Source organism: Silene latifolia, chromosome 8, assembly GCF_048544455.1.
Source record: "Silene latifolia isolate original U9 population chromosome 8, ASM4854445v1, whole genome shotgun sequence".
Taxonomy (NCBI): Eukaryota; Viridiplantae; Streptophyta; class Magnoliopsida; order Caryophyllales; family Caryophyllaceae; genus Silene; species Silene latifolia.
In genome coordinates, this window is record NC_133533.1 from 12153250 (window position 1) to 12164283 (window position 11034).

The 11034-nt window shown below is 36.9% G+C and overlaps 2 protein-coding genes across 2 annotated transcripts; both read left to right on the forward strand.

Moving 5' to 3' along the window:
* The first annotated feature begins 491 nt into the window (after nucleotides 1-491).
* On the forward strand, nucleotides 492-2044 carry LOC141594689 (putative F-box/LRR-repeat protein At5g02930). The gene is made up of 3 exons (XM_074414687.1): nucleotides 492-1400; nucleotides 1561-1719; nucleotides 1832-2044. The coding sequence occupies exons 1-3, from the start codon at nucleotides 492-494 to the stop codon at nucleotides 2042-2044; spliced, it is 1281 nt and encodes a 426-aa protein (XP_074270788.1).
* A 5575-nt stretch (nucleotides 2045-7619) lies between these two features.
* On the forward strand, nucleotides 7620-8864 carry LOC141594123 (uncharacterized). The gene is made up of 6 exons (XM_074414315.1): nucleotides 7620-7675; nucleotides 7782-7905; nucleotides 8003-8132; nucleotides 8226-8386; nucleotides 8489-8605; nucleotides 8708-8864. Exons 1-4 carry the CDS (start codon nucleotides 7650-7652, stop codon nucleotides 8282-8284), a joined length of 339 nt encoding a protein of 112 aa, XP_074270416.1. The 5' UTR covers nucleotides 7620-7649; the 3' UTR covers nucleotides 8285-8386; nucleotides 8489-8605; nucleotides 8708-8864.
* Nucleotides 8865-11034: the final 2170 nt, after the last annotated feature.

Genomic DNA, 11034 nt, shown 5'->3' on the forward strand with positions numbered 1-11034 from the left:
GCACTCATCATCACCACTAATATAATTGGGTTAAACATGATGTTAAACGACACTCCGTTTGTGCCAAGATTACCAAAAAAAAACACTTGATTTATTTCAATTATTTGTTGCCTATTTTATTCTTTGGGAGAAGTATTTTAATCAAATGCAAAGTAGGATTTTTAGAATAAACGGGATCATAGTAGCGGTATCCAAGGAAATTAAGGAACCCTTCTTTTCATCAGGTAAATTTCACCGTTCTCATCCTTAATTTTGTTGTATAATTCATGGCATATACTACTAAAACACAAATTATTATTGTGTAAGGCAGTCTTACATAAGAGTTTGTGTAAATCGAAAACTTTAATCACTCTAAAAAAAGTGTTGATTTGGATGGTTTTACATTACCGTTGTAAATTATTTGTTTAGAACGGTTGTAAATAAAAATTTGTGATTTTCCTATTATTGAATCGTTATGCACCTCACTATTATCAGGTAATCACTTCTAAATGATGAAATCAAGCCCCCAAAAGCATACAAGTTCTTCAGAGGACGATTCCGACCGAGACAGGTTGAGTAAACTGCCAGATGATGTCGTTCTGCACATTCTTTCGTGCATGCCTATTATCGATGCTGTTAGAACTGTTTTACTTCGACGATTCGGAAACCTTTGGACCTTTATTCCAACTCTTAACATTGACATGAGTGAATACCAAAAAACCAGCACTACCAATCAGCTTGGGTGGTTCTGTTATTTCGTCCGCCACGTTTTGATGCTTCACCAAAGCCTCTCCATTGATAGATTCCATCTTTGTGTAAAGTTCTACTCTAATGCCCAACGAGACGAGGTTGCTGACGATATAAGAATGTGGTCTAGGTTTGCATTTGGTAGACAAACCAAAGAAATGAGATTATCTGATCTATCCAACTATGATGCTAATTACGTTACGATTTTTCCTAGGCTCACGAGTGATTTTCTTGTTACACTTAATCTCGATTATTGCAGAATCGAGGGAGAAATTCAAGTCAAGTTGGGATCCCTAAAGAAGTTGTTACTTAACCATGTTAGTATGACCGATGAAAATTTCCAAAGCCTTATTTCTGGATGTCCTTCTTTACAAAAATTGGTTATTGTCGACTTATTGTCGTTGACAAAGCCGATCGTCTCTGTTCCTAACATTGACAATTCACGTCTAGTTCTTACGATGTCGCTTAATTTCCCTAACCTTGAAACTTTGTACACTTATTTGAGATTTGATATTCGCCGTCTAGACATCACTGATATTTCCTCTGTTCGTGATGATATCTACATCAAATATCTTACCACGCGTGATAATCCCGTAAGTACATTGAATAATATTTTGTTGATTGGAAAGTTTCAAGGTGTCGAAGTTTTGCGACTGTCAATCAATGCTTCCAAGGTAATGCTTCTTTTTTTTTTTTTTTTTTTTTTTGGCCTCCTTTCGAGCACTGTCTAACGCTGATCATTGTGCCAACTGATCTAAGGAATTAAGTTAATCTGCTAATTCTTGTATATCGAGTCAATTGAGATTATTAATGTCGTTTTTCCTTCGATTTCAGCTATTTCTCCTCACCATATCAAATTTGCAGCTGTTACAAAATCGATGGAAACGTATAGATCTTGAATTGGACGACTTCTGTGAAGTCTGCCTCTCAGGCTTTCGTAATTTGGTTAGAAGTTCAAAATACTTAGAAGACATCACTATATACACCACAAAGGCAAGTGTATTTAATTCGTACCTACTTCGTAAAAGTTTTACCTAAGACATAGATCGATGATTAATTTGCATAGTTAAATTAACGGTCTCTCTTTTCTGTTATCGAATATCAGGATTTTAAAGCCAGAATCGATTTGCAAGAAGACGAAGTTTCTTCTCCTGATGTGCTGCCACAGGTCAAGACCATTACCGTGCATTGCCAAGGGATATGTTGGAAGAATCAGCTTCAACTAATAGAAGCCTTGCTCAAAAGCGCAACTGTCTCGGACAAATTGTTAATCGTCCCCATGAAACATCGATTAGGGGAGGCAAAGGAGCTTGAATAGCGAATAAATGAAAAGTGAAGACTGTACAGAAGAAATAAGGGTAAATTTCTACCAGCAGCCGCCAACAGGAGGACGTTGTTCCAAGACGAAATTCGAATTCTCGTACAAATCTTCTCTAACAACAGATATCGCAGTAGATTTCATTCCTTGACCATAGAAAGTTTGCAATTTCAACTCAATATGGCAGTAGATTTCATTCCTTGACCACGGATTGTAGACTTTTATACGGAGTATGTTCCATATCCTAACCAAATATTAAGCCATTCAAGTCTTTATCGTGCACTGCATATTAATAGGAATATTTATAATAGTTGGGCCTCAACCATCACCTTAAGGTTTTGGTTGAGATGGTTCATCTATCATGGTATCAGAGCCAGTGTGACCGAAAGTCACGGGTTTAAATCCTGGCAACCTCAAAACTCCTCAAAAACTCGAAGGGGAAACCCAGCACACGGTACGGGGGAGCCGGTGCACAACCAACCACTCTTCAAGCCCAATGGGCATTTGAGTGAGGGAGCGTAATAGGAATATTTATAATAGTTGGGCCTCAACCATCACCTTAAGGTTTTGGTTGAGATGGTTCATCTATCACATATGTTCCATACTACTGATCGTAGATCTAAATATGGTGGGTGTTAACGAGTCGAGCCGAGCCCGAGCATGGCCTTGCTCGGCTTGTGCTTAAGAACCAAAACTCGATCTCGAGCTTCCCTGAGCTTGAAAAAAACGTGCTCGTTATCAAGCTTGCGAGCTTTAAGTGAGCTAGCTCGAGCTCAAATCGAGCCTATATATAATTGCTAATTTTTTTATTGTTTTTCTTCCGATATTTTTAATAAGGAGGCTTGAAGGTTATATATGTAAAAATATTTGACAAATCAGTGAAACATTTGATATATGTGATACAAATATATAATCATGATAAAATAATTATAATTTTACAACATATGAGCAATATCTTATCTAATCACACAAGTTCGAGCCGCTCGCGTTTTTCGACTCGAGCCGGACACGCGTTTTTCGAATCGAGCCAGCGTTTGTCCGACTTTACACGTTAAGCTCTCGAGCCGAGCCGAGCCCGAGCCCGGGTCAAGCTTGCACGAGATATGAGGATGATTAGGGAGTGATTAGGGAGAGATCGTAGAATGATTAGGGTTGGAAGTGATGTTTTAGAAACTGACGTCAAATATAAAATAACTCTAACATTCCCTAATCAAACCGATAAATTAACATTCGCCAGACCGGATACTCGGTCGAGTAAAGCTATACTCGGCCGAGTATCATCTACTCGGTCGAGTATTCTCCATACTCGGCAGAACCAAAACAGACTCCACAATTAACACTACTCGGCCGAGTAGGCTTTACTCGGTCGAGTATACAACTTAACAAAATCCGTAGTATTACAATCTTCCCCCCTTAAAAATAACTTCGTCCCCGAAGTTCCAACCCAACCTACACTACAAGAAAACAAGACAAAGGCGACAGACATGCTACAGTCGCCAATTTGGCGACAGAAAAAAAAACTCGGGCGACCACTAGCCGTCGCCAATTTGGCGACTACACCTTTTTATCCAAAAATCCGTATGAAATCCAAGGGCGACGCAATATTATCCAATTTGGCGACCGAAAATAGTCGCCAAATTTGGCGACCATTACCCGTCGCCAATTTGGCGACCAAAAACGGCCGCCAATCGTCTGTTTATTTTTTTTTTGCCAGTTTCTTCACCCCGTCCCCTTCATTCACTCTATCATCAACTTAAAAAAAAAACGCCCAGAAATCCGACGACCCGACGCCACCACCAATACAACGACCACCGGACGCTACCACTCGCCGCCGCCATCCGCACACTACATCACTACCGACCCTTTGTTTTTAATAAAGGTTTGTTTTCGACTCAAATCGATTTAATTACTTCAATCCTTCATATTTTGTTTAAGTTGTGATGCTTATTTAGTATCTAGTTGTAATTTATACATTAGTGATGCTTATTATTGTATGTAGTTGTAATTTAATTAGCATTTTTGTTAATTAATTTGAGTTAGGGTTAGAAATTGGGGTTTTTGTTAAATTAGTAATGTGATTTGATTAGGGGATGTAATTGAAGGTAATCTTGATAATATTAGTATTATTGAAGGTAGTAACTTAGTTTTAGTAATATTGAAGTAGTATTGTTGAAGGTAGTATAGTTTTATGAAGGTAGTATAATGTTAGAATTGTATAAATTTGCCTTATAATTAACCAAATTAAGTTAGAATGATTTAATTAGCATTTTTGTTAATTAATTTGAGTTAGGGTTAGAAATTAGCATTTTTGACAACTTGTATAATTAACCAAATTAATTAAGTTAGAATGATTTAATTAGCATTTTTGTTAATTAATTAGCATTTTTCTTGATAGAATGAGCATGATGTATAAATTTGTTAAATTAGTAATGTCATTTGATTAGGGGATTGTATAAATTTGCCTTATAATTTTGACAACTTGTTTAATATATAATGACCTAGTACCCGTTCAAAAATTACTCATTAGGAGCAATTCTTGAATAGTCCCCATTTTGGGACTGTCTTTGTACGTTTCAAGTCACTTAGGTAGTAAACACATAGTTGTGATTTTATTAATGAGAAAAGAATTTGGTTGCAAATTTCTCCAATGTTCTCACTACTACAGATACAGGCTATAACAACGGTCAAAAACCGTTGTTATATAAAAAAGCGGATGTTGTTAAAGCGTCCGTTGTAGAAGGTTTTAACAACGGTTGGTTTACTTAAGGAAACCGTTGTTAAAACTATTAACCACGGTTTTATCTATAAAAACCCGTTGTGGAAAGTGTGACTCAATTTTGGGGGGAAAGTTATAACAACGGGTTTTAATATACAAAACCGTTGTTATAACTAAAGACAACGGGTTGTTTGTAAATAACCGTTGTTGTTTGTTCTTAAAAAAATAAAAAAAAATTAAATTAAATATTACTAGATGCATGCATAATTACGGCCTGTTAGAATTCCAATGCATGCATTATTACTGACATCACTGTACATATGAACGGATAATATGGAATGAGAAGGGTTAGTAATAGGATTTGAAGCAGCATTATTGAGAGAGATGATGATGATTATGGCACAACTTCCTAACATATATATTAATTAAAAAGCAATTAACTCAACCCACACATTGCTTAGTATAAATACATTGCATATCTCAACTAACATTTCCATTATCTCATATATTCATCTCCAAACTCTAACTGTTAAAACAAACTCTACTTAATCTTTCAAATCAAACTCAAAAAACTCTAAGAAAATGAATGATTTCATCCTAAAGACTCTTACCATGATCGAGAACAACAACAACTTCATCCGCCGGTTCCTCCATATTGAGGAAAGTTTCAGGAGCTACCTTGCGGAAGCTCGATCCGCATCGAAGCACGCCAAAGAAGATGGCTTGACGGAGCGGAGCGATTTGCGGCTATATGACGATATAGCAACTGCTGAACGGAACCTCCAAATAGCCAAGGAGGAGAGGATGGATACGATAGAGCACAATAAGATCCTCCATGAAAATATAAGAATTGCATTTTTACATATGTAATTTTTTTTTTTTTAATTTATGTATTTATAAATATATATATATATATATTAATTATGTTTATCTTACTTCTTCATCTTGCTTCTTCATTGTTTTAGTAACTAATTATGCGAACAATACTTAAACAAATAACATAATGGTCGATAAAAACACATATATGCAAAAGAAATAAATAGAAAAAGAAAATAATGACGATGAAACTAACAGTGACGGCGAGATTTACCTGATAAATACAGAACGTAATAGACGATGAAATCACAATGACGGCGAGAAGATAAAGCGGCGATGAGAAAGAGAGAAATAGAGAAAGAGAGAAAGAGAGTGTGTATGTGTTTTGTATTTGTTTGTCTGCTGTGTTTGTGTTTGTGTTTGTGTTTGTGTATTAAGGGTTGTGTTTTGTGGCTGCAGCAGACTTCTGTTTGTGTGGTTTATAGTATGGAAGGTATTGACAACGGTTATTAAACAACAACCGTTGTGAAAAAAGTTTTAACAACGGTTGTAAAAAACACCCGTTGTTAAATAAGTTTTAACAACGGGTTTCAAAAATAACCGTTGTGATTACTTTTCACTAACTTTGCGCCAATTTTGCGCCAAATTATTAACAACGGTTCTGCATGTGTGACCCGTTGTTAAAAATAATAACAACGGTTTTTATAACCATACCCGTTGTAATTGATTTTAGTAAAATTCGCGCCATACATTCTACAACGTCTATTGTGATTTTCGTGAATAATCGTTGTTAAAGGGGCGTTGTAGTTGCCTAAATTTGTAGTAGTGTCTCTGAATACATATGTGGAATATGTATCTTTTCCACATTGTGTATTTGGAGAACTAAGGGGAATTGCTGCCGAATTTTTTTCTCATTAATAATTCACAAATGTGTGTTTGCTAGTGACTTGAAATGTACATTGATGGGTTTAGGTTGGAGTGATAAGGACCCAATTGAAATCTTGAAATTAGCATAAAATGGAGGATGAGATAACCATTGCTTTTTTTGTTGAAATTAAATATTATTATTAAAAATGGTTAGTTTGCTATATATTGCTTATAGATTAAAATGAAGAGATCTGAACGTAGTTGGATGTACGAAGAAAGAGTAGATAAGAAGAAACGTCCTATCGCTAGATTTGTAAAGGGAGTTCGTGGATTTATTGAATTTGCTAGATGTCAAGATTCATATGATTTGGAACAACATAAACTTAGGTGTCCTTGTACTAAATGTAAAAACTTAAAATATTTATTTGACATTGAAGTAGAAGAGCATCTTGTTACAAATGGTTTTTTTCCAAACTACTACAATTGGATCTCCCATGGAGAAAAATATTATCCCGAAGAGCCTCAAATCCAACAAAATGAGAACCCATATAGAGAAATGGTACTTGATGCCTTTCAGTCTAATGATTTCATTAATGACGACCGTGTACCAATGATTGATGAAGAACAACCAAACCCAAGAGCAAAAGCCTTTTTTGACATGCTAAGTGCTTCCGAAAAAACCTTATATGAGGGGAGTAGAATGACATTATTACAAGTTGCACCCAGGATAGTTTCTTTAAAATGTGAGTATAATATGCCATTTAAAGCCGTTGATAGTATTGCTACGTTGGTTGAGGATGTTATACCCGATAATAATGTTATGACCCGAAATTTCTATAATACCAAGAAAGTGGTCAAAGGTCTTCAACTTCCACATGAAAAGATTGATGCATGTCCTAAAGGATGTATGCTTTTTTGGAAAGATGATGCTTTGCTTGACAAATGTAAGAAATGTCAAAGGGATAGATATGAGACAAGTGAAGGAAATATTGTTTTGAAGGGGAAGAAGGGTAATAAAAGGAGTGGAAAGAGAAAGAAACCAATATCAGAAAACACATGGCTCGTGGAGGAGGTAGGCAGCGCGGAGGCTATAGTGAGGGAGGTAGTAGCTCCCGAGAGCAGGAGGAGGACGTTGACCGTTCTACTACGGAGGTGAGTGAGGAGGAGGAAGAGGAGGTTGGTGTACCCCGACATACTGACGGCAGGATGATCCTTGATCCGAATGGTCTATGGTAATTTTTTATTCATTCTATTTTGTAATTTTTTTATTTAGTAATAAATGACTTTTTTTAGACATATGTTAATTATACATTATGTTTTTAACATGTTTGATTTCAGGTTTAGAAGTCAAACAGTTGTTCGTGGTGTGACTAATAGCACCCAAGAGAACATGACACACGGCGTTACTTGTTGGAGTAACGCTAGTGATGAAGATAAGGAGATGTGGTTCAACAACTTCCGGGTATCTATTTATAAAATATATATTATTAAATATAATTTATTTATTCTTTTTACCTTATTATTAATTTGTTTCTCATCTATGTGTTTACTTTTTGTAGCGTGTGTTCTATTGGACAACCGACCTTGAGCGCCTAGTTTGGCAAAGGTATAATGACATTGGCAAGAAGAGGCTAAGGGACAACATGTATAAGGTGTCTAAGAGGAAGAAGGCGCCATCTTTCATGAAAGGTATTTAGTTTCTTTTAATACCCGTAATTAGTTAAAATTCATTACATATTTTGAAAATATATTAATTAATAATTGTTATTTTATTGATTACAGGTTCGTCATATGAGGAATATACCAAGTACCGGAACAGTCCTGAGTTCAAGGAAGCATAGGCCCGGAACAAGATCAACAGGAAAGGAGGAGATAAGGACGCGGAAGTTGAGCCTACTCATTATGGAGGGTCTCAATCTTTTCATGATCGTGTGGTGTTAGATGTAAGTTATTTGTCTTAGCTTTTAATTTAATAGTCTTCTAATTTAATTAGTCTCATTAATTATCATGTTTGAGTAACAATTTCCTTGTTTTTTTTCCGGAAGACCAAGAAGAATAAGGGTAAGGTACCCACGATTGTTGATCTCTTTGTTGACACTCACGCAAAGAAGACAAGCAAGGGCAAGTTGATCTTCGCGAAGGAAAAAGATCAACAGTTATATGTAAGTGTCAAAAAATAAAAATTTCTTAGCTTTTTAAAGTATATGTTTTATCAATTTTTAGATAAGTAACCTCTAACCATTAATGTTTTATCAATTTTTTAGGAACAATTCCTTGTCCGTAGGAAGAACAACCCGGAAATTGATGACAATGAGCTATGGTTTGATCTTGTTGAGGGGTTCCAAAGAGGAGATGTGTATGGAGCCGGGTCGGCAAAGGAGATTTTCTACCCTCCTACAAGAAGAAGAGGGTCAATTTCCTCCCAACAACAACCGTATACACCAAGTGTCGTGAGTGTGCTCCAAGCTCAATTAGCCGCCAGAGAGAGGCAGGATGCCGAGAGGGAGAGGCGGGATGCCGAGAGAGATGCTGAAATTCGGAGGATGAAGGAGGAAATGGAACGGATGAACTCCTTCTTCACCAATTGCAACAATGGGTGGCGCCCGCAACCAAAGGATCCTAGAGATCCTAATTTTGGAGGTGGTAGCGGAGCGGGAGCAAGTTTCCCTGTTATGTAGTTTTTTAGAGAACATGTTATTCCCGGATAATGTTAGATGACCAAAACTCGTAGAACTCGTAGTTGTGTGTATGGAACATGATTTTCTTTATCAAGTTTGGTTGTGTTGGCTTCCCATGTGTTCTCTGCTGGAAGTGTTGGTTTATTTGCAGGTTTTTACGTATTTGGCTAGGTCAAAAACGATTTTTAGGCTAAAAAAAATGTAAATTTGGCGACGGATACTGGGCATTTGGCGACGGGAAACCGTCGCTAAGTTTCTGATCATGAATTAATTTTAGGGACATTGGCGATGGGAAACAGTGCATTTGGCGACGGAAATCAGTCGCCAAAATGGCGACCAAAAACAGTCGCCAAAATGGCGACCAAAATCAGTCGCCAATTCTGAATATATGGAGATGACGTGGATTGTAAAAAGGCGACTAATGACAGTCGCTAAAAAGGCGACTAATGACATTCGCCAATTTTGGCGACGAATTTCGGTCGCCCGCTTTAAAAAAATTCAGTCGCCAAAATTGGCGACGAAGGCCTGTCGCCAAAAGCGACCAAACCTAGCTACGAAGTGCGGGCGACGGGCCTTAGTCGCTTTATTCTTAATGGCGACTGTTCTCAGTCGCCTTATATGGTCGCCAATTACCTTATTTGTTGTAGTGCTATAAAACATGGACACCTAACACTAGCTCCACTAACCACGCTTACTAGATAACATATCCTCTCAGTATAGACTCCATAACATTATCGAATAACCACAAAATAATGTTTCCAATCTTGTCTCACTTCCATAACACTCAATAGCACTCAATACCAAGACAATCCACAAAAGAAGATCAACCATCAAAACGGAATATTACATTCTACCACTCTTAAAAAGGAACTTCGTCCTCGAAGTTTACTCACACTCATAACATCATCATCCAACTGTCAGCACTATAGAACTCATAAACATCATCATCCAACTGTGAACACCATCGAAATATTCTCACACTCCTAAGCTTCACACTACTACAAGCACGGCCATGCCTTTTTAACAAAATCAATCACAACAAAGATCCATCCTTTATGCTACATCAACACTCTACTTCCAAATATACTACGACATGCACAACTCTCAAACGCTCTTTGCCGCATTCTACTCCTCTTAAAACATATGTTACGTCCTCGTAACTCACTAATACTAGATTCTCAGCTATATCCTCTCATTATCTTCATCACCACCACATATCAAAGATAACCTCCTATACCCTCACACCTATAACCATTCCTATTTCCAAGGCTCTCTTACTTAAACAGTTCTCATACGTCAACTCATTCTGCACTCCATCTAGCCAATACCACAAAATCCTGATCATAACAAACACTCTAACTCTTCCACATTACCGCAACACGACATACCTCTCTATATAAACTATATAAAACTCTTATCGCCAAAAGCATAACTCACGATCCACACTTGTTACGTACACTCACACTAGATCCTCAAGTTCCTTTCTTTCATTACCGCAAGACTTATACATAACTTAACACGACACTAATTACCCAACACCCTACTCTCACTGTCTCAACAAAGGATTATGAACCACCTGCATATATCAGATCATTACCACACATGTTCTACGAATCACTTGCTATTACCATGTCTACCAAAGCCTCATCTAGAACAAGATCAAAATTACTGTAACAACCTATCACAACTATGTTCCCATCAACAGAATATCACTATACCATGACAACAACGAAAACATATACAACTCTCTTTCATATCATACTCTACCCTCATTCCCAAACTGAAACTGGTAAGACACATCAACAAACAAAACAACAGTCTACATGTCTAACCAAAACTCACAAGAAACAACAGCAACAAAACAACAATCTGTGCATAACTGGTCTGTACTTTCGAAACTCAAATCGTAACCA